The following is a 24,916-nucleotide window of genomic DNA, read 5'->3' on the forward strand; positions in this document are numbered from 1 at the left end:
GAAGTGGTGGAGGCTGGTACAATTACAACATTTTAAAGGCATCTGGATGGGTTTATGAATAGAAACGGTTTAGAGGGATAGGGCCAAATACTAGCAAATGGGGCTAGATTTATTTCGGATATCTGGTCGGCATGGATGAATTGGACCGAAGGGTCTATTTTGGAGCTGAGTATCGCTATGATTCTATGACTCTGATTGGAAGCAGAGAGGAAAAGCTGTCCATAGACTATATTATGATGTACCTAACCTGGTTGGTGGAGGCAGGAATGTGGCAGGGTATTCTGCCATCTGATTAAACCTTCTTCTGTCAGCAGCTGTGTAAGATTCAACCTAATGTTTAATGCAATTGTTCCACCAAATAATTGACAAATTGAAGATATGTTATAGAAACAGTCAGCTTTCAATATGTTTAATTGTAGAAGTTTTCAGAAATTACCCTTTAAATGTTTAAGATCTAGGATAAAACATTGATTAGGAAAATAATATGATGAGTACATTTTTTGTCTTTTAGTTGTATTGCTTTTCTGATTTTCTGTGCCTATTTATTTCAATACCATCACTTTACTGACCTCAAAGAATGTGGGCTATCTTTGTAACCCTGTAAGTTGTCTTTAAAAGATAAACAACCTACAGCATATTTCTCTGGAAATCCAAAAATGTCGCATGGACAATTTATTTTTGTTATTACTGTGTGGATGAACATGGCAATCATTTTGCTTATACTAAGATCCTTTTTAAAAAAAAAGCAATCAGATGAATATGCAATTAACCTATTTTTGTCAACTTAATTGAGAGAAGAATATTAACCGCACTCAAGAACTCTGCCTTATTCTTTAAATTGTTCCATGGAATTTTTAAAGATCAACACAAGCAAGCAGATGTATCCTCATTCAAGGAGAGGCACCTGCAACTACAATTCTCCCTCAGTTCTGCACTGGTGTCTGGTATATATCTCCAAAAGCAAAATCGGTCAGCTGAAGAGTAAAGTACCTTTTAGTTACTGAAGTTTGACAAAATTTGCTCAGCGGAGCAGAACAAGCAGAGTGAATTCAGGTTTTGTGTAATGTAGACAGTCTATTATCTTTGTCACATAGACAGAGTGATGAATTTTATTAGTTCTGCTTTTGTGCTATATGTGGCTACAAAAAGATGAAAAGAAACGTTGCTATTGAGTTATCTCTACAAAACTTGAACAAGGAGATGTGACCTTTCTTTGCATTTTTTTTATTCTGCACTTTGAAATGCTTAAGTGCTTTATCTTGTGTGTAATTTCCACTGTTATGGTAGCAGCACTCTCTAATGACATTGTATAAATAACACTGCACAAGATTGTACTCCTACCTCTAAATAAAAAATCAGAAGGTGCATGAGGTAATTTGCTTTATTTTCCCACCTTGGGGAAGTGGAGGAGGAATAATTACAGTTTTGTGTGATGTAGCTTTCAGTAAAAATTGTTTTCTTTATAATACCAGTGTTGCAAACTTTATATTTTATTATCATCGTAAAAGGCCATATAGCACATAAGACATTATTACAGTCAGTTCAGATTATTGAATTGTTTTGCGTGTTCATATAGCAGGTCAAACTAATGTTGACACAATCGAAATTTGAATTTTATTAGAATACTACTTAATACAAATTTATTGAAAAATAACATCTTTTATGTTTAAGGCTGCAGAAAGTCGATATGAAGATCAGATCAGAAACCTTGCGGTGGAAAAGCAAGAATTAGAGTGGCAAAAGGTATTTTTTTATTATCAGATAATATTGTTTCATATTAGGGCTCATCATGCAAAAACACATTCATAAGAGGGTAGCTTCTTTGAGTACTATCAGTGAGGTGTTTTAAAAAAAGTGATATAGTTTCTTTTGTTTTTGAAAATTTTTATGATATAAGAACTGCTTATCTCTCTAATTGTTTTCTCATGTTCTTTTCTGTAAACTGTATCCTTGTAAACTTGCAACTGTTTGTTCAGAAAGCACATCTTGTACTAATGCTGTTTAGCTAGGAGCTGTACTATACTACTGTAAAGTAGAATCCGTTTTTGGAAATTTGCTGTCCATACTCCAGATCATTGATAAGTTTGTCTTGAGCAAAATTGTAACTGGAAGGCTTGAGATCCTGATTGCCCACTTCCAGCATCATGACGGCTGGGCTGTCCTCAATACAGATTGTTAAAATCCTGTGGATTGGATTAGAAAGTAGCCAGTATCTTATTAAAATGTTCTTTTTATACTACAGAAAATAGTTACATCAAAGTTACATCAGAGTCCACTCATGTCTTTGTTGGCTGATTAGACTAGCCATCCATTCTAATCTCACTTTCTCGCACCTAATCTGTATTCTTTCAGGTTGTGATATTGCTGAATATTTGTAGCAAATGCTCTCAATAACACGAGAAGAGAAAAGTAAATGTTGATTGTATCCTCACAGTTCTCCTTTGCGCTTGTGACAGCTTTCCCCTTACCCCATTGCTTACAACTGCTTTCAGTAAGGTGAGGGCAAACCTAATTCACTCTCTGGAGACCTCTCCTGAATATGTGCATTATCCTCAGCTCTTCAGTGAGTATTTGCTGGCTGCGTGGAGGTCTTGAAGAATGGGATTGTGGTTGTTCTTGGGGTCTAATATGTTTGATGATCTGGGTGGTGTGCATCTTACTGTATGGGAGGGGTAGTTGAACTTATTGGATCTAAGCCTGAGTATAAGTTAATAGTTATTGTTTTCAGGGTAAATGAGAAACTGTTGTGGTAGCTGCATGTTGAAAGTTGTTTGTGCTACAATGCAATTAGTTTGAAAATTGGAATGAGCAGGAAAGGATTTGCACAAAATGACTAAATAAAGTGAAAATATCCAAAAAGGTACTTAAGAAAAATGTTATGCTGTGAATGATGGTCATAGCTGGAGAAAAGATTGTCAGTGAACATAGGGACATGTAAATTAGGAACACTTAGCCCTTCACGCCTTTTCTGCCACTCATTAAGATCATGGCTGATCTGATTACTCCTGCCTAGCTCTCTTGCTATCAAGAATCTACCTATTCCTGCTTTAAAAATATTTAAATACTATGTATCCCCTTTTTTTTTGAGGAAGAATTCGAAATGTTCACTTTGAGTAAAAATATCTCCAGCTCTAACTTAAGTGAGTGACTGCTTATTCTTAAACAGTGACCCCTAGATATTTTCACAAAGTAAATATCCCTTCCACCCTATCAAGACCGCTCAGGATTGAACATATTTTAATCAAGTCACCTCTTACTTGTTTGAACTGCTGTGTACATAGTCCGAGACTGTTCCTCATAAGACAGTCTGTCCGTTCATTTATTAGTTGAGTAAACATTATATGAACTGCTTTGAACGCATTTATATTCTTTCTTAATTTAGGAGATCAGTGTTGTTCACAGTACTCCAGGCATGGCCTCAGCATTGCCCAGTATAATTGAAGCTCAACATTTGTACTTTTGTATTCAACTTCTTTTGCAATAAATGGTAATATTCTTTTAGAACAAAGAACAAAAGAACTGTACACCACAGGACTGGCCCTTCAGCCCACCAACTCTGCGCCAACACATGCTGCCTTTCTAAACTAAAAACCTTTTGCCTCTACGCAGTCCATATCCCTTTATTCCCTGCTTATTCATATATCTGTTAAACATTGCTATTGTATCCACCTCCCTCACCTCCTTTGATAGCACAATCCAGGCAATTACTGCCCTCTGTAAAAAAAAACTTGCCTTTCTCATCTCCTTTAAACTTTATTTCCTTTTACCTTAAACCAATGTCCCCGAGTAATTGACATTTTCACCCTGGGAAAATGACTCTGACTGTCCATTCTATCCATGACTGTCATGTTTTGTAAACTTCTATAAGGTCATCCCTCATCCATCAACATTTGAGTAAAAACGAACCAAGTTTGACCAATCTCTCCTCATAGCTAATATTATGCAAACCAGACAACATCCTGGTAAATTGTTTATGTACCCTCTCCAAAGCCTCCACGTTCTTCTGGTAGTGTGATGACCAGAACTATGCACAATATTCAAAATGTGGCCAAACTAAAGTTCTACATAGCTGCAACATGACTTGCCAATTTTTATACTCTGTGCCCTGACCGGTGAAAGCAAATATGCTATAAGCCTTCTTGACCATCTTGTGTTGCCACTTTCTGGGAATTGTGAATCTATATGCTTAGATCCATCTGTATGTTGATGCTACTAAGAGTTCCTCCATTTACTGTACACTTCCCTCCTATACTATACCTGCCAAAATGCATCACCTTGCATTTGTCCTAATTAAACTCCGTCTACCATTTCTCTGCCCAAGTCTCCAGTCTGTTTATATTCTGTATCCTGTGGCAATCCTTCACATTTTCTGCAGCTCCTCCAATCTTTGTGTTATCTGCAAACTTACTACCTGCAGACCACCTACATTGTCCTCCAAATCATTGATGTATATATTTCAAACAACATTGATCCCTGCACAGCACACCACTGGTCCCAGATCTCTAATCAGAGAAACACTCTTCCACCACTACTCTCTGTCTACTATATGTTATGGACCATGCCAAACCCCCTTAAAACATTTCAAGAAGGTAGCCCAGACCCTAACTCTTCGAATAGTTTTAAGCAGATGTAAGGTGGATATTCCAGCAGCTGATCAAAACCCTCTGTTTGAAACAAAGCAATTTATTTACACAGGAAGAAAAGAAAACCAAATTTATAACAACATAAATATTTGAAAATCCAACCGACACAAAATCGCAACTTAACAAAGAGCTGTTACAAATACCTGCAACGTCTTATAAACACCCCTTGGCAAAAAGGTAAAATAAAACACCGGTTCTTACAGAGAGAGAGAATCAGCATGGAGCTGTTTCTTTGGGTCCAACAGTTTCTCTGAGTTCCCAGACCAGAAAAAAACCCTGAACTGGGAGAACTGGCCACTCCCCTTTCACTGCACAAGCGTTTTAAAAACACACTTAAAAGTTTTCTCAAATAGATATTTCCAGATATATTGGAACCTCTGCCTCTACAATTCCTCTTAAAATAAAAACAAGGACAACATAACCTTGTTAAAGGAGCATTGTCACATATGACTAAGCCAGCTCACCATGGATGCCATATGACTTCATCTTTTGTATCAGTCTGCCATGAGGGACCTTGTCAAAGGCAGTGCTAAAGCCCATACAGACATCTACTGCGCTGCTGTCATCAATCATCTTTGTCACTTCCTCAAAGAGCTCAATCAAATTTGTGAGACATGACCTTCCCCACATAAAGCCATGCTGCTTGTCATTGTCAAGTCATTATTTTTCCAAATATGAGTAAAATCCTAGCCTCAAGGATTTTCTCCAATGATTTCCCTCCACTGATATAAAGGTTACTGGCCTGTAATTTCCTGAAATATCTTTGTTGCCCTTAAGGAACAACTTTGGCTGTTTTCCAGTTGTCTGGGATCTCTCCAGTGACCTTAAGATTTTGTACAAGACTCCAGAAATTTCTTCACCTGCCACCCTCAGCATTCTGGGATAGATCCCAGCAGATCCTGGGGACTTGCCTGCCTTAATGCTTTTTAAAACACCCAATACCTTTTTATGGTATTGCCCCAGAATATCAACATACCCCTCTTGAGACTCACCATTCACTCTGTCCTTCTCCTTTGAGTTCCTTGATTGGGGCTGTTAATCTGCTTTAAACAGGGAGGCCTGGGTGACATAAAAGGATGAATGCCCGGGATATTAGGTCCCAGTGAGAGGCAGTGCCATTGTCAAAGACTGAGAATTTGTAAATGAAGGGTGATTGGTGATAGGATGCCTACCTCTGAAGAGTTATTTCACAAATTATTGATTAAGGATCTTGCCCATTTCTTCTGGTTCCATGCATCAATTTTGTCATTGAGTGGTCCTACCCTTTCCCTAGCTACCCTCTTGTTCCTTAAATATGTATAAAATGCCTTGAAATTTAATCATTTTTGCTAAAGACATTTAGTGGCTCTCTTTAGCCATCTTAATTCCTTGTTTTGAGTTCTTTCCTGCTATCTTTGAATATGCGAGGGCTCTGTCTGTCTTCAGTTTCTTAATCTACATTTAACTGGAAAAATCAGTTGACCAAAGATAGTCTAAATAAGGAGTTCACAGAATATTTTTAGTATAGTTTCTAAAAGTATCAGACAGAATATATAATGAAACCACACCTGGAGTATTGTGTACAATTTTGGTCCCCTGTAGTTGGTGGCGGTTCAGAGGAGATTCACCAGATTGATTCCAGAGATATGGGGTTGGTCTTATGAAGAGAGATTGACCAGTTTATCCCTATAATCTCTGGAGTGCAGTGGATGTTGTGACATTGAGTAAATTTGAGGAGATATATTTTTAAATTAGTGATGACTCTGATGTAAGATCAGCCATGATTGTGTCAAATGGTGGAGCAGGCTTGAGGAGTTGAATTACCTCCTACAATTTTAGTCCCCTGTAGTTGTATTGAAGGCAGTTCAGAGGATGTTTACCAGATCGATTCCAGAGATGAGAGGTTGGTCTTATGAAGAGAGATTGAGCAGTTTAGCCCTATACTCTCTGGAGTTTAGAAGAAAGAGAGGAGATCTATGTGAGATATCTAAGATGCTAAAGGAGATTGACAAACCTTTTTTATTCTTTCATTGGATGTGAGTGTTGCTGGTTGGGCCATCATTAATTGCCTATCCCTGGCTGCCTTTGAGAACCTGGTGGTGAACTGCCTTTTTGAATTGTTGCAGTCCGTGTCCTGTAGATAGACCCACCACGCCATTAGGGAGTAAATACAGAAAGAATGTTTCCTCATGTGGGGCAAACTAAAACAAGAGATCATAGTTTTATGATGAGGTCTCGCAGATTTAAAATAGAGATGAGGAGAAATTACTTCTTGCAAAGGGTTGTGAATCTGTGCAATTTATTACCCCAGAGTGCGGTTGGCAGTGTGACATTTAGTAATTTAAGGAGGAGTTAGATTTTTAATTAGTGATGACTTAAGGGTCGTGGACAGCAGGCAGGAAAGTGGAATTGATTCCGAGTTGAGATCAGCTATGATCATGTCAAATGGTTGAGCAGGCTTGATGAGCTGAATAACCTACTCCTGCTTCTCATTCTTGAGTTCGAAGTGACTGCCTTAATCATTTTTCATCTCTACCCGATCTGCTTCTGTATCCTGGTTTCCTGAACTTGGGTTATCCTTCTCTATTGTGCTAATACCAAGCTTCCTGTTCTTCTAAATGTCATGAATTGTTCAATATTTAGGTCCCAGTCTATGTCATCCTGTAGCCATGCCTTGTGTATCAGCTCTCAAATTATGCTTATGTATTTCTATTTATGCTGTTTTGGTTTGAATGCTATATGTGTTCATATACAAAACTTTTAGTTTTGTCCTTTTAAGATTTTTGTCACCTCTAGCTTACCTGTAGATTTACTCTAGATTAGTACTCTGTCCTTTTCAGTCATGATCTGTTTGTCATTTCCCCTATTGATACCTTTCTCTTTACCCTTGTTCTAATCTTTGACTTGCCACACCTTCCCAAATTTGATTCCTTGCTCTCACTTTTTATTTTGAAACACCATCTATTTCTTTAATGATGTGTCTCACAAGGATACAGTCCAGCTGTTGATCATGTCAAAGGTATAGCCTCCATTTTTCCCTAGTACTGGATGCCTGTGCCTCATGAACCAGAATCCACTTCTGCACCAGTCTTTGAGCCATGTATTCATTTGTCTGATACAGAGGTTATCACTTTTAAGATACTTTACGAGGTGTGAGGTACCAAATTGTGATTATTATGATTATACAGAACCTCTTTTCTTGTCCTGCCTATATGTTATTGGTATGTACATAGACCACAACAATTGGATCCTCCCCATTTCTCTGTAATTTCCTCTCCAGTCTTGAGCAGATGTCTAAATCCTGGCAGTGGGCTAGCAACACATCTTTCTGGGTTCTCACTCTTTGCTGCAAACAACAGTGTCAATCTCTTGTTCTGTATGGTGCTTCCTACTATGAATACATTCTTTTTCTTCCTCCCCTACTTGAATAGCCTTTTGGACTGCAGTGCTATTGCTAGTTAGTTCATGCACCTTGCAGGCCCCCACTCGCATCTAAGCAAAGTGAAAAAAACCTCAAAACTGTTGTGGCAGTTACAAAAACTGACTCTTCTGCACTCCATGCCTACGTGTTCCTTATTTGCCTCAGCTAGAGCCCTGCTCAGCAGTTCCTGACCACTGATCAAATCAGAAGATTCTACCCTAAGGTATGTGGTCACCTCTTGGAACCAACAATCCTGGTAATGTAACCCCTCCTTGAAGCATCATAGCATCGATAGGTCATTCTCTGGTTTGTTGATTCTGAGCTAAAGCTCCTTGAACTGCAAATATTGCACATATGTTTGCCCCAATCATACTAGTATGCAGGGCATCCTGCATATTGCAGTGTGATATATCACCTGTCTTGCCATCCTTAATGTATTTTTTAGTTAATTATGTAATTATTTTATTCAATTATTTTCTTTTTAATGTATTTCTTGACCCTGCCTCAGTTCCTGTACTGTTTTAAACCTCAGGAATAGGTTAGACATTAAATATTTGCCAGATACTCACTTAAAGCTCGCTAGCTTCCTCTGTAAGAGTGAGAACCAGTTTCTGCAGGGTGAAAAGGTAAAGGAGCAACTCCTCTTTGACCCTTCACTTAACTCCCTTACCCACTCACTAAAAATTACCTTTAAAACTGATTACCATTTGTTAATTCGAAGTGTTAGTTGATATTTCAGAAATACGTACAGAAATTGTTTGAAAAGAGAATAAAACTAGGCATACAAAATGGAATTGATATATTTATGTATGAATTCTTCAGAATGTTTTTTATTCATTTGATTTCCATGTATTCTGGTGAGATGTGGTGAGGGTTGTGCACATTGTACTCTTAAATGATTTGTGGAACCATTTGGAAAAGTGGTCACAGCAAACAGCTCTATTTTGCACAAATAAGATTCATTACCCTATTAAACTTAGACTTGCAGGTTTCTGTTTTTAAAAAAAATCTGTATATTCACATGTTTGACTTCAAAAATTTAGCCATTTTCCTTTCAAATTCTTAACTGTTATGCAATGTTGCCCCTTCGCTGCCTTTCCTCTAATGACTAAAGTCCTGGGTTCAGAGCTCAGTCACGAAATGAGGCATTACAAGTACAAATCCATCTCTGACCACTGTACACAATGTGATGACCATAGCCTTGTTTTGGTACCAGACTGTCCAATCTCATGTGGCTGTATGCCACTTGCCTCTAAGAAGTTGGACATGGACTGCTTGGGGGTCACGTAACTATGAGGACATCACAGACCTATTATTAATTATTAGCTGCTTCATTGATGACCTTTCCCTCTATCATAAGGTCAGAAGTGGGAATGTTTGTCGATGATTGCACGATATTCGACACCATTCGTGACACTCAGATACTGAAGCAGTAAATGCAGCAAATGGGCCTACCAGTGGCAAGTGGTATTCATGCTAAACAAATGCCAGGCAATGATCATCTCCAATAAGAGAGAATCTAACCATTAACATTCAATGCCTTTGACATCAATGAATTCCCTGCAGTCAACATTCCGGGGTTACCATTTTTTGTGGATCAGATATTAAACTAAGATACACTCAGACAGCTAAAGATTCCTTGGCACCATTTTGAAGAATTGGGGAGTTATTCCTGAGTGTCTGCCCAATGTTTACCCCTCACATAACAGCACAAAAACCGATCACCTGTTTGTCATTGCATTGCCATTAGTGGAAACGTGATGTGCACAAATTGGCTGCTTATTCTAACAGTAAAATAATGACAGTACTTTAAAGTACTTCATTGGCTATGAAGCGATGTGAGGAAACTGATGATTTATCAAGTAAATGCAACTATGTCTTTCTTTTAGTATTTGTTATCTGGATCTCTTTGATATGATCCAATGTTAAGGGAAAATTTAGGTATGACATGAGTTAATCTAAAACAACATGAAGTTCCAGCTGGTATTAGAATGAGGTAGAGAGTTTCAGCTAACTGCATAAGCAATAATCATATAAATCATTTAAGATTCATTTTTCGTTTATTCTTATGCAAGAAAGTAGTAAGATAAAAAAAAATCAGTTACAATGCATAAACATGCTCATGCTGATGTAGCAGACAGAGTTTCTGTGAAAATGCAACTTGGCTGAACCAGCACTAACCCTGAAACCTTCTTTGAAAATAGAAAATGAGGATGAACTATACCACCAAGAAAGATAAAGGAATGGGTTTCAGTCAAGGATGGGAATGAAGCATACGCTTCGGAGAGGAGTTAGGATGGCACATGGAAAGATACGGAGTGGTAACAGAGGTCTTGGTACTTTTGGAATGTTTAAAAAAAACACAAGATAATTAAAACAAAGCGTTTCTGGAATTTGAGAAACATGCTATCTACACGATTTATATCTGATGAATCGTCATTGGGTTGGAGTGCTATCTCAGAACCTTGGATAGATTGTGCCAAAGTTGGTTCAATAAATGATCACTGACTAGTACCATGAGACTCTGGAGGTTATTTTGTTCAATAATCTACCACAAAGTCTAAATTTGGTGCGGTTGTAGTATTTAACCAGAAGGTCCAGGTTCAAGAGCCACCTGCCACAGAAGTATGTCATAATATGTTCGAACAGGTAGATTAAAAATAATTGTTATATTTGATATGTAGGTCACCATCATCTTTCCAGCCAATATGCTGATCTAGACTGGCACCTATATCCAGTGAAAGAATTTAAGAAATCAATAATTAATAATTGCTGATAGTTATGACTGACAGTTAGGTCCAAATATTGCAATCTGTGTTTAACCAGTGTATAACTGAAGTGAAAACAGAAGTTGTTAGCAAAACTCTGCAGATCTGGCAGCATCTGTGGGAAGAAAGTAGAGGTAACATTCCTGATGAAGGGTCACTGGACTTGAAAGATTAACTCTGCTTTCTTGCAACACACACTGCTAGACCAGCATTTTCTGTTTTTGTTTCAGATCTCCAGCATACGAAGTTCTTCAGTTAATAAAATAAAGTGTTTGTTTGCTTCATTTATTAACCTGTAACTTGTAATATGGAATATGGTTCACTGATATTTATTTGCAAAACAGGAGTCATTGCAGCATCAGTGCAATGTGTTGTCTAGTCAACATGAAGAAGCTATGGCTGTCCTAAAAAAGCAGGTACCGATTTTTTTGTGTTTGCAAAAAACATTTTGTTTCACAATGAGATTTTACAAACAGATTTTATAATGATTTTATGATCATTAAAATCTAATTTTGTAAAAACTATCTACGCTGTTGAAAATGAACAATCATCTGTAATATGGGGTATAATTAATTTGAGAACTTGTATTTTTTTTGCCATCGCCTCATACTGAGAGACATTAACAAACCCACCAGTGATGGTGTAAGATGGAGCAATTCGTTGCAATGCATGTAGAATAATTTCAAAGGTAACTGATTGTAGCTGCATAAACTAAATGCATGACATTAGACTTAAATGCATTTGCCATACTTCAGGATTAAAACACTTAATGTCCATTCTGGACAACTTTTATATATACCTTAAGTGAATCAATATAATTTTAGCAGGTAAAATGCCAGAACTGCTGCATCATAGCACTAGGGACCTGGTTTCGATTCCAGCCTAGGCGACTGTCTGTGTGGACTTTGCACATTCCTTCCATGTCTGCGTAGGTTTCCTCCCACAGTCCAAAGATGAGCAGGTTAGGTGAATTGGTCATGCTAAATTGCCCATAGTGTTCAGGGATGTGCAGGTTCGGTGCATTAGTCAGGGGAACTGTAGTGTAATAGGGTAGGGGAATGGGTCTGGGTGGATACTCTTCGGTGGTTCTGTGTGGACTTGTTGGGTCAAATGGCCTGTTTTCACACTGTAGGCATTCTATTCTATTCTGTTCTAACAGCATAGGATTTCCTGTGTTGTGTGATTATACTAATAAGTGATATTTTTAAGGTTCTAGCTAATGTATCAAAATATTGATAGAACTGCAGCTTCTTTGTTAAAGGAGGGGAAGTTGAAGCTTTTCATCTTGTACTCAACAGATCTAGCATGCCAGAAACAGACTTGGGGAGAAAAAGAGAACCATTTTATATAGCATGAGAAGAGGGTGCTGATTGGTTAAGCCATTATTGGCATGAAGACGCAGCATGAATTGTTAACTCTCAATCGTAATGCTTAGACCAGGTAGATAGATTCTGATTGGTCTGGGCATTACTATGGGGATGTAACAGAGTTTGGCTGCCTCCATGACCCCTTTTTCAAAAAAGGTGCAATTGTATATACAAATTATTTTCATCGAACCTTGTTGGTATCAACCTCCATTAGAACCAGATGACCATTTAATCAGACATTTATTTTGATTGGTTCTGGTTTGGATGTTGCTAAGCAAATTAACTGTTCCAAGCAAGATGGACCTGGTGGATGTGGTATGTCTGTACTTCCAGAAGGCATTTCACAAGGTGCAGCATGAAAGACTGATCCAGAAGGTCCTGGGGAGTGGGGGGGGGGTTAAGGTATTGGCTTGGATACAGGATTAGCTGATGACAGAAAGCAGGGGGTCGGGATAAATTAGATGGCGAACTCTAAGGAAATGGGTCTGGGTGGGTTACTCGTCGGAGGGTTGGTGTGGACTGGTTGGGCTGAAGGGCCTGTTTCCACACTAAGGAATCTAATCTAATCTAATCTACCTAGTGTGTTGTCATAGGGTTCAGTTCTTGGACCTCAACTGTTTACAATCTGTATAAATGATCTACATGCAGGAACAGAGTGTAACATAGCAAGGTTCGTGCATAATACAGGTCATTCTGCTATAATGCATATTTTGTTCATGTGAATTTGCTGTAAGGCAATTGACGAATTGGGGATACTGTTCCTAAAGCGCAAATTTTTAAAACACTGGTTGGCTTTAACACTATTACAACACCAACATTTTAAGCGCTGTTTCTAAAGCACAATGTTTCTATAATGGTGGGTTGCACAAGGACATAATCATTTCGTTATAGAAGAACTACCTGTACTAAAATAGGTTGGAAAACAGGCAGTGATGAGGAGCTGAAGAGTTTAAGGATTGATATTGATAGGCTATGAGAATGGGCCAGAAGCTGGCAGATGGAGTTTAACGTGGTTAAGTGTGAGGTTGTGCCATTTTGGCCAGAAAACTAAAAGGGCAAGTTATTTTTTAAATGGGAAATAGATTAAAAGTTCATCAGTGCAGATGGATTTGTGCATTTTAGTACATGAATCACAAAGTACAAATGCAGAGTATGCAGGTGCAGCATATAATAAGAAAGGCAAATGGAATCCTGGTATTTATTGCAAAACGACTGGATTATAAAAGTAGTGTTGTTACAATTAAATAAAGCGTTGGTGAGTCCATACCTGGGACATAGTGTCCAGTTTTGGTCTCTTTACTTGAGGAAAGATGTGGTTGCACTGGATGTAGTTCAGAGAAGAATCACAAAGTTGATTCCAGGGGATAAAAGGGCTGTCGTGAGCAATTGAATTGCTTGGCTTTGTACTCGCAGGAGTTTAGAAGAATGAGGAGGGATCTGGTTGAGGTATATAAAGTGCTAAAGGGGACTGATAAGTTGGACGTTAAATGGATGTTCCTTCTTGTTGGACAGTCTTGATCAAGAGGTCATAGATATAGAGTGAGAGGAGGTAGGTTCAAAACTGAGATGAGGAGCAACTACATCTCTGAGTATTGTGAATTTGGAATTCCCTGCCCAGAGAGCAGTGGAGGCGGGATCAATTAACAGATTCAAGAAAGAAATATGTTTCTGATGCAGAGAGGGATAAAAGACTATAGGAGCAGGCAAGAAAGTGGAGTTGAGACCAGGGTAAAATCAGTCATGATCATGTTAAAGGGCAGAGAGGGCTCAAAGGGCTAAATTGTCTACTCCCACTCCTAATTCCTGTGTTCCTATCTTCCTAAGTAAATGTCTCGAGCTCATGGAGAGAAATCTCCATAAACCTGTCAGAATTGACTGCTGATTTAAATTTTAGTAAAATTCAGCCCTCATTCTATCAGGTGTGTACTCCCTAAGCTTTTGTGTGGATGGAAACAAATTAAAATAGAGTCCTGAAAAGAAATGTAGTAAACAAAATCCCTTAATTTTCAATTTCAGGAATCAAATCTATTTTCTCACATGTTGCCCATAAACTGTAAGAGTAAAATGCTGTCATGTGGAAAATGGTTATGATGTGGGCTTGTTTCATGTTTATTTTATCGAACCTTGATATTGACTGGATTTGTTTCCTTATAGTTTCAGACAAGAATTAATGCAGTGGAAGAGGAGAAGGTATTGCTTATCATTAAGAATACTAAAACACATAGTAAAAGCTGTATAAGAGAACATTTTGCACGTAAATGTTTATTATGTCTTTTGTTTCTGTTACTGTTGTAATTATTATTTCAGTTCTGTGATAGTTTTAGATGTAACTAGTATCACAACATTAATTGTCCATATCTTAATTTTATAAGGACACTTAGGTGAAATTGTTACTATCAGTGATTTTACAAAAATGCTTATCAAAACAAACCTTAATGGAAATAGGGTATCCTAACTTAGTTTTTTCACAGCAAATACAGTCTATTCCTTCATAATAATGATGCATTCCAGGTTTCCACAAAATTGATGGCTCATTACTAATAAATAACAGAAAGTACCTTCTTCTCAAATTAGCTTTCAGTTATATTTATGAACACAGTATTTATAAAGGATATAACTGTATCTTCAAACAAAAATCATGACATATTTAAGGAGATAAATGTCAATTTTGTTCAGTTCTAAAATAAGTGAGGTTATTCCTTTTATTTTGTATATATTAATCATGCTAATCTCTATTTAGAAGTCTGAACATGCACTGGATAATTGTGATAATTATACTGTTCTTTGTAGGGCAAGTTCCAGATTAGCATGGAGTCGAAAGAAAGAGAAATCAGTGGATTGAAGGAAGAATTGAAAGGACTGCAGGTATAGGATCAACATAGATCAGTATTTTATATAATGTGGCCAGTGAAATGTTAAATAGAAATGTGCACAGCCTGATCTAACCTGGTTTCATAATTTCTGTAGTTAAATTAATTACATAACATTGATCATGGAACTTGGTCATCTTTTTTCAGTAAACTTGTAAATTTATTTAATATTTGAAGGAAATCCTGTTATTTTATGCCCCATAAACTAAAATTGTTAATATCGGTATTGTTAATCCAGTAGCTATTTCTGCATATTTTAATCAATTACTCGTAATTTGCTAATACGGAACTCTGATTTACAATTGAGAAAACTAAAATAAGCCAGAGGTTTATTTTTATTATGGACTTATTACAAAGATGCTCATATCCAATATATATGGGATTAAGCAATACATTGTAAATTCATGCCATAGTCTTGAAAGCACTTGTGACTTATTACCGTGTAAACAGATTGAGCATAGCTTGGATGGATTAATTGCAACATATCATAGTAACTGTTTTCCAAATTATTGGGTGAGTATGTAAATTAACAGATTATTAGTCATGCTTTTATATTTTATACTTACATTAAAATAAATCCTGATTTGCCACACAATATAGTATCCATAGCTACTGCATTAATACGACGCAGATTAATAAAGAAATAAAAATCTTAGACATATTTACTTATAGGTTTTTTTCATGGGACTAGATTCACTCTGAATAAAATTCTAATTCTTTTAAGTACATTAAGTATAGGAAAAGTGCTTTTGTAAATATATTACCTGGGTAATTCGACAGCTGATTTTCAAAAGAGCAGTATCCAAAATAAAGTCAATGACTGGAACATCTGCAATAATTCTTGAATGGGGTGCTGCTGACCTCGTAAGCGCAGGCAAATATCATACTGTGTTATCTATTTAGGCTCACTGTCATTTAATGTAAAAAAATTCCATTATCTCACTTAGAGAAGGCCAAGAGTTCTTTTGATTGCTCTACAGTACCTATGTGTCATGTGCAGCAGAGCATGTTAAATCCTATACATCACCTATGCTATGTCACAGATTGAACAAGCCAAACAAATCCTTGTAGCTAAGCGCAAAAGGTCAGACATGAGGAGGCATTTTGTTGGTTTTGATAGCTCACCCTAGATTAACTAGATGATTAAAACAAGTAAAAGGTGACACAAATAACAAACTACTCTCTTTATGCAGGAATTTTAATTAGGTCTGAGTATGGAAAATATAAAATGGAATACTGAAGCTGTAAATATAAAGTGTTTTGTGACATGTTGCAGTGAAGAAAACATTACAATTCAATTCAGAAAACAAGCAGGCTGAAGATCAAGCTTCATGAGGCATTTTAAACTGAAATAGTCTTCAAAAGGATCTTATGTGACAGAACTGCAAGGCCATTGAAGATTCTTACAACCGCTTTGTGTCCGATAGTAGAAAGCCAGAAAGTATAAATAATATTTAGAATATTTATTTACAATGATGCTTTATAAAAATAAAATTAGAAACAGAGTGAAGGAAATCAATCCAAATAATGAATAGACTTACTCATTTGTCTTTCTTCATTGAAGAATGTTATAGCAGTATATTTAGCAGGGACAAGTGAAGTTTTCTCGCAGGCATATTAAATAACAGTCATCATATTGAAGCCCAACAGACCTGGAAGGTGAATGTTGTTTTCATGCATTGCTATTTTGAAGTTGATGTGTTGATTATCTTATTTATCACCTTTTAAAAAGATTTTGAAAGAAATAAGAAAATTATGATTGCACATGTTTTTAAAGTGATCCTATGGGGGAGGAGTTGACAATCATTCTTCTTTGTTTCAGACTGTCTTTATTTTTATCTTTAAAGTTATTTACAGTTGATATATTCCATCATAGGTTTCCAAGTACAGCCTAGAAAAAAAACTAAGTGAACTGGTAAGGACTTATTTTGCTATCCAATCCATCGTTGGGAAAAATGGGTAATGCGGCAATATTGACCCGTGGAAGGATGGGCCAGCATTAATAAAATTGATTTCTTGAGCATTGCAGGCAAGATTGAATGTCAGGCATCACACTGTTAAATTTGTTTTAGAAAGTAGTTGCTAGTAAAACATCTGTAAATCTGTGTACTGCAATCTACACTATTGAAATATTACATTGTAAGAGTTTTAATTTACCAGGAATGGTATAATAGCTAAACTTTTACTGCATGTTGCATATACTCTCATCTCCCTCATCCACAGTTTGAAATTGCTCAAATATTTTTAAACTGTTTCAGTGTTATGATCCTTTCTTCATTGAAAGCATTCTCTCTCGAAATTATTTGTTTGTCACTAAGACTCCTGCATATTTAATTTTTTTTCTTGTATGACATTTTTAGTGGTGACACTGTGGTTCAGTGGTTAGCACTACTACCTCACAGTGCCAGTGCTCCTCTAAATCTAGCCCTTTCAGAATTACCAGTTTTATTCCTCCACAATTTGTAGCATATCTAGCGCTCCCTCGGGCCCTGAGCACTGGAATTTTTTTCCCGAAACCTTTCCGTCACTCTTTACTTGTTTAAGGTCCTCAAAATCTTCCTGGCATGTTTTGGGCCACCAGCTCGAATCTTTTTGTAATATCAGTGTTAGACTTTGTTTTATATTTTCCCCAGTGAAGTTCATTGTGATGCTTTATCATGTTAAAAGATCCAAAAGCAATTGCAAAAGATTGCAATATGGGTGTATGTACCAAACACCAGTTAGACTGCAGTGGTTCAAGAAGAAGGCTAACCGCCACCTTTATTTGGAAGGGTAATAAGGGATGAGTAACAAATATTGTCCTTGTCAGCAATGCTGACAACTGATGAGAAAAAAAGGCCAATTTGTCATCTGCAAAGACAAGTTTAAAAAAAAACAGACATTGTACTGAAATCTATAATGATTGTACAGATGGGCCAGGTTCCATATATTTGCAGATGATGCTGAACTTAATATTTCCTTTTTTTTTACCCCAGGCTGTATTGTCACTGTAGGTAAAAACAAGGACTGCAGATGTTGGAAACCAGAGTCTAGATTAGAGTGGTGCTGGAAAAGCACAGCAGGACAGGCAGCATCCGAGGAGCAGGAAAATCAACGCTTCGGGCAAAAGCCCTTCATTCCTGATGAAGAGCTTTTGCCCGAAGTGTCGATTTTCCTGCTCCTCGGATGCTGCTTGACCTGCTGTGCTTTTCCAGCACCACTCTAATCTAGACTCTGTATTGTCACTAAACCCTATCTAGCAATAAGTTTTGAGAAGACGAGAATTTCCTCCAGCTTGAAGAAGGCAAAGCTAAAATCATTCCCTTTTGCTCCCTATGTACCTAACCTCATAACTAACCTCTTAACTGAGAGTAAATGAGTTGGTGTGAAATTTTGACACGGTAGTCGATGTGTGCCATTGTATTTCCACCATGCTAAGACTGTCTTCTTCCTTCATGCAAGTGGTTAGAATCTGGAATATGCTGCCTGAACGGGTGGTAGAGTGAACTGAATCATGGATTTTGGAAAGGAAGTGCATATTTACTTAATGGGAGAAATAACATCAGTGCTGCTGGGAAAGTGCTTGGATGTTGGGCTAACTAAATTATTACTGCAGGGAGCTAGCATGTAGTCGATGAAATGAATGGTCTCCTCCTGTACTATAGTCATTCTGATTCGATGAAAACATTGTCCCATCTTTACCCTAATAATTGGAAACGTTTTGCCGAGTTTTGAACCCACTGCCCTCTGTCCCAAACATGTTTTGCAGTCCTTCAAATGCCTCTAAGATCTCACCCCATTACAGCTCAGCTTAGTGACACTTCTACTCATATGAAATATCTGTACTACTTTAATAATGAATTAGAAACAGTGTTTGTGTATGTTTTTTATCCTTGTTATTCAGGAACAAAAGGTGCAGTTGCAGACTGTTGCGAAGGATAATCAGCTCAGTCAACTGAGTGAAGTGGAGAAACGTTTTGCAGCTATAAGTCGTCAGTGTGGATTGGTCAGACAGGCTCATGAGAAGTTAGAACAGAATGGTGAGTATAACTTGCAAACCAACATCATAACTCAATTCGTGAAATAAAAATAAAATGCCATTGTTAAGGTCAGACTGTAAAAAGTTTGGAATGAGAAAAGGCAATTCAGCTAATCTGGAACACTTAAGGGTGAAATTTCCGACGATGCACAGTGTGTTAAATGGAAGTTAAATTATTTCCATTTTTTTCTAGTACAGCATCAAGAAGATTCAGTATTATTCTCCACTTGGAGGTTAGGCCACATTCAAGTGCTCTAAAAATAACAAGCAAATGAGTGAACAAGAGGCATTGAACAAATATTTTATCTCTTTTCAGAGTGTAAGATACAAATTTCAAACTCAAAACTGGTCTACCGGAAATGATATGGTTCATCAGCAGCAATCACAATCTATAACCTCATAGCTTGACTTGCTCCCCACTCCACCATTACCATCCCGACAGAGAATAAACCCTGATTGAATGATGAATGTGGGAGGGGTTGCCAAGATCCGTACCAGGCATACCTGAAAATGAGGTGACAATTTTGTGAAGCTATATTCACATGCCGAGCAGCATAAGCAGCATGTGTTAGGTAAAATTAGAATTAGCTTTATTGTCACACATACACAGAGGGTGGTACCTGTATGGAATGAACTGCCAGAGGAAGTGGTGGAGGCTGGTGCAATTACAACATTTAAAAGGCAACTTAATGGGTGTATGAACAGGAAGGGTTTAGAGAGATATTGGCCAATTGCTGGCAAATGGGACTAAATTAATTTGGGATATCTGGTCAGCGTGAATGAGAGTTGGACCGAAGGGTCTGTTTCCATGCTGTACATCTCTGTGACTCTACTCAAATTAGCATAGTGAAAAATGTACAAGTTGCCACTAACAGTGCTATCTTAGATACAAAGGTAACCTAGGTACAAATTCTTAAGTATAAGTTCCTAGGGGAAACAAAAATAGAAAATTAAAGAAATAGAAGTCCAGCGTAACAGATTATAGAAATAAATTAGAAAAAAGAAAGAAATAAAAGCACTAAGCAATCCCACAACTAACAGATCAGACCTGATCCCTGCAATCCTACCATGAACGGTGGGTGGACAATTAGACAATCAGCAGAAAAAGCAGGATCCACAAGTATATTAATCCTTAACAATGAGCCCAGCACGTCTGTGCAGGAGATGGGGCTGAAGCATTTGGAGCCATCTTCAGCCAGAAATGCAGTTTAGGTCTTGCAGTTTAGGTTTCCACATTTACAAAAAGATATATTTGCATAGGAGTGAGTAGAGCAAAGTGCTAAATTGGTGCCTGGAATGAAGGGTGTCCGATGATGAGAAGTTGAGGCTATATATTTTGGAGTTAAGTAGAATGAGAAACAATCCACTTGAGGTATACAGAATTCCTGAAGTGCTTGATTAGGGTAAATCTTGAGAGAAGATTCCTTGAGGAGGGGCACAAAAACATAGAATAATGTCTTGGGGTAAGGGACCAATACTTTAAGGCTGAACTGAAGAGATATACTTCACTCAGTATTTGCAATTTATGGAACTCTGTACCCAAGAGGGGTTGTGAATGCATCCAATGCTGGAATAGGCAGATTTTCGGTCTGTTGGGATTGAGGAATACGAGGAGAAAGTTGATTTGAAGCCCAAAGTCAGTTTTGATCATGTTGAATAATAAAGCAGGCTTGACAGATCAGTTTCTAATTCTGCTGCTATTTCTTGTGTACTTGAGAAAAATCCTGAAAATGCTTGCAAGAAAATGCTTGCATAATTCACAGAAGAGCTCCAGAATTAATCTAAGTATAATAGACCCAGCAAGTTATTTCTGGGGAAATGTGCAGAGACCCCGGCATGTTAAGAATTTTCAGTCAACCTGTTCAGAGATGATATTACACTCTGGTGGGACTTCAACTCAAACCTCCTGGTCCAGAGGTAGGGACACTGCCATTGCACTAAAAGAAGCCCCAAACAGCAAGTGTAAGCTGAGGATAGACAATGTCAACTTGGAATGCCCTAAGTAAAGGCATGGTGCTCATTTTATTTCTTCAAATTATAGTATTTTTGTCAATCAAAGTAAATTATAATGATTGTACCTGTTCTTTTCAGTGGTAATAATTGAAGCCAATTGATCCCATATTGTCCTAAAATTGCAGTACAAAACAGAGTAATGAGACTGTTGTAAGTAATTAAGGCAGTCAAAATAAAACTGAAATATGCACACGAGGAAGATAGAAAGCTTTGTTGTCATTATTCAGTCGCTAACAGCTGACTATTATAAAGTGCTGACCTGAGAAACATTCTGAGGGTTCATGTGGCGCAATGGTAATGTTCCTACCAATAGGCCAGTAACCCTGGATTCAAGTCACACTTGGTGTGTAATAACATCTCTAAACAGGTTGCTCAAACTTAGCCTGCTCCTTTTTACTTCAAAAATATACTTTATTCATAAAAATCATCTACAAGTACATACAAATGTTCTCAATAGTATCTGTACAGACTTTCCAGTGAAAAAGAACAAACAAAACAAAAGAAGTTTTGCATTTCTCAGAGCTTTTCTACAAAATCTGCGGCATTTTCTACTGATGCAGGAAACAGTTTATGTTCATTGTGGGGCACTAAGAGGGGCTGACAACTGAATGGACCCTCATATATAAACTCAGCCTGCTCCCGTGTAGAGGTGAGGTCAGGCTGTCTCAACTTACGAAAGAAAGATGTACTGTCTTCAGGTGCATCTTTTGCCTGCTCTTCCAGATGGTCCTGATGAGCTCTGTAAGCTCCTTTTGCCCACATAGTGTCAGTAATTGGGTGGATTTCTCTAGGGGGAGTGCAGCAAATAGCCAAAACGATTGATGAGGGTGACGGATGTTGTTTACATGGACTTTAGTAAAGTCTTTGGCAAGGTTCTGCATGGTAGAGTAATTAGTAAAGTTAGATCACGTGGGATTCAGGGTGAGCTTGCTAATTAGATACAAAATTTGGTTTGTTAGTAAGGGACAGACGAAGGTGGTGGAGGGTTGTTTTTCAGACTGGAAGCCTGTGACCAGCGGTGTTGCACAGGGATCAGTATTGAGTCAGTTTTGTTTGTCGTTTATATAAATGATTTAGATGAAAATATAGGAGTCATGATGAGTAAGTTTGCATATGATTCTAAATTGGTGGTATAATCAACAGTGAAGATGATTATCTAAGAAAATTACAAACAGATCCTAGTCAATAGGCTGAGGAGTGACAGATGGAGTTTAAATAAGATAAATGTGAGGTATTGCACTTTGATAAAACAAACAAGGAGACTTATACAATTAACGATAGGGTTTCGCAAGTTTTGTGAAGGTTTGTAGCTCAGGTTGAGGTTTAGGGTGTAGGTTTGCTCGCTGAGCTGTAGGTTTGATATCCAGACGTTTCATTACCTGGCTAGGTAACATCACCAGTGGCGACCTCCAAGTGAAGCGAAGCTGTTGTCTCCTGCTTTCTATTTATATCTTGCTCCTGGATGGGGTTCCTGGGGTTTGTGGTGATGTCATTTCCTGTTCATTTTCTGAGGGGTTGATAGATGGCATCTAGATCTATGTGCTTGTTTATGGTGTTGTGGTTGGAGTGCCAGGCCTCTAGGAATTCTCTGGCATGTCTCTGCTTAGCCTGTCCCAGGATAGATGTGTTGTCCCAGTCGAAATGGTGGTTTTTTTCATCCGTGTGTCGGGCTATGAGGGAGAGGGGGTTCTGTCTTTTCGTGGCTAGCTGGTGTTCATGTATCCTGGTGGCTAACTTTCTTCCTGTTTGTCCTACCTAGTGTTTGTGGCAGTCCTTGCATGGAATTTTATAGATGACGTTGGTTGTACTGGGTCTTTTAAGTTTGTTAGTTTTTGTTTGAGAGTGTTGGTGGGTTTGTGTGCTACTAGGATTCCGAGGGGTCTCAGTAGTCTGGCTGTCATTTCTGAAACTTCTTTGATATATGGTAAGGTGGTTAGGGTTTCTGGCTGTGTTTTGTCTGCTTGTTGTGGTTTGTTCTTGAGGAATCTGCGCACTGTATTTTTGAGTATCTACTGTGGCGCCCAGAAATGTGAGTTTGTTAGCCTGGGACAGGCTAAGCACAGACATGCCAGAGAATTCCTAGAGGCCTGGCACTCCAACCACAACGCCATAAACAAGCACATAGATCTAGATGCCATCTATCAACCCCTCAGAAAACGAACAGGAAATGACATCACCACAAACCCCAGGAACCCCATCCAGGAGCAAGATATAAATAGAAAGCAGGAGACAACAGCTTCGCTTCACTTGGAGGTCGCCACTGATGATGTTACCTAGCCAGGTAATGGAACGTCTGGATATCAAACCTACAGCTCAGCGAGCAAACCTACACCCATTAACGATAGGGCTTTGGCTAAAGTAGTAAAAGAGAAAGACCTCTGGGTTCAGGTACATAATTCTTCAACATTTGTGTCACAGGTAGATAGGATGTTTAAGAAAGTGTTTAGCATGCTTGACTTCATTGCCCAGACCTTTGAGTACAGGAGTTGTGACATCATGTTGAGGTTGTAGAGAACCTTGTAAGGCCTTTTCTGTGATATTGTGTTCAGTACTGGTCACCTTGCTATAGGAAGGATATTATTAAATTGGAGAGGGTTCAGAAAAGATTTACCAGCCTGTTGCCAAGAATGGAGAGTTTGAGTTATAAAAATAGAGTGGATAGGCTGGAGCATTTTTTACTGGAGCATAGGAGGTTGAGGGGTGACCGTAGAGTTTTATAAAATCATGAGGACCATAGATAAGGTGAATAGCAAGGGTTTTCTCTAGGGTGAGGTAGTTCAAAACAAGGGGCCATGTTTTTAAGGTGAGAGGAGACATTTTAAAAAGGCCATGAGGGGCAATCTTTTTATGCAGAAAATGGTTAATGTGTAGAATGAACTGCCAGAGGAAGTGGTAGATGCGCGTACAGTTACAACATACAAAATTTTCAATAAATACATGAAATAGGAAGGGGTACAGGCCAAATGCTGGCAAATAGGACTAGGTCTGGTTGGTGCGGACATGTTTGACTGAGGATGGATGTGTTTCCGTGCTGTATCGCTGTATGAGTCTATCTGAAGTATTCTGCTAACTCACCTATGGTTGTATGGTAATGTTTAAGACCATAAGACAGGTGAACACCTAACTGAAAGGTTTGGGTGAGAAACTGTGGAAGCTCAGTATTGATGAAGCAGAACACCTCTGAAGCAGAATTAATCACAAGCGATGTTAAAATTATCATCCGTGGACCTCTTCTTTAAAATAATGAAGATCTCATAGGCTGCATAAAGGCACAAAAGTGAATTCCTCTCCGCTTTAACTGCAAGTATTTATCAACATCTTCTTATAGCAGTGCTGCCTTTCTTAGATGATATGTGAGACACACCTACGAGGTATTAGTATTCATGTAGCACTTGCAAGCTCCTACTGCATTTGTATGATGTGAATTGTGCTGCATTCATGAGACTACAGCCGGTTCTAATATAACGTGATAATTCTGTTCTCATGCAATTTCACTTTATAAGAAAATTGTGCAACAGCTGCACCATTTAAGTTAATGGGGCTGGAATCATGTTACAGCCAATATTGGTAAGGAAGGTTTGTGTTCTACAAATAATGGTCTAAATTCTTTAATAGTGTTAGCGCCAATTCACGTTGAAGAAATGAGCATTATGGCAGAACCGATTTATGGTCTCCTTTGTCAAATGTCCATGTAGGGACATCCCATGACCCTCTTGTTGGAGTCTTCCATGTGCTACTATGTTGATGACAATCCTAAACAGTCAAGGGCAGAAGGCATTCAGTCATGGTTATTGAGAGACATCCATGGCTAATCACTCCATTTTGCAACCCCTGTCA

General features: G+C 38.0%; 1 protein-coding gene across 1 annotated transcript in view; it reads left to right on the top strand.

The window, feature by feature from the left end:
• The window catches only part of ccdc73 (coiled-coil domain containing 73), a 66,149-nt gene that overhangs the window by 30,139 nt on the left and 11,094 nt on the right, over nt 1–24,916 (top strand). Inside the window, exons 3-8 of the mRNA XM_043706399.2 lie at nt 1,672–1,743; nt 11,156–11,227; nt 14,333–14,368; nt 14,969–15,043; nt 16,925–16,963; nt 18,932–19,067. Coding sequence (XP_043562334.2) covers nt 1,672–1,743; nt 11,156–11,227; nt 14,333–14,368; nt 14,969–15,043; nt 16,925–16,963; nt 18,932–19,067 — 430 coding nt within the window. The remainder of the gene's footprint in view (nt 1–1,671; nt 1,744–11,155; nt 11,228–14,332; nt 14,369–14,968; nt 15,044–16,924; nt 16,964–18,931; nt 19,068–24,916) is intronic.

The sequence above is a fragment of the Chiloscyllium plagiosum genome, unplaced genomic scaffold (assembly GCF_037043375.1).
Source record: "Chiloscyllium plagiosum isolate Xiang-an unplaced genomic scaffold, Cpla_swu_hap1 HiC_scaffold_18, whole genome shotgun sequence".
Classification (NCBI taxonomy): domain Eukaryota; kingdom Metazoa; phylum Chordata; class Chondrichthyes; order Orectolobiformes; family Hemiscylliidae; genus Chiloscyllium; species Chiloscyllium plagiosum.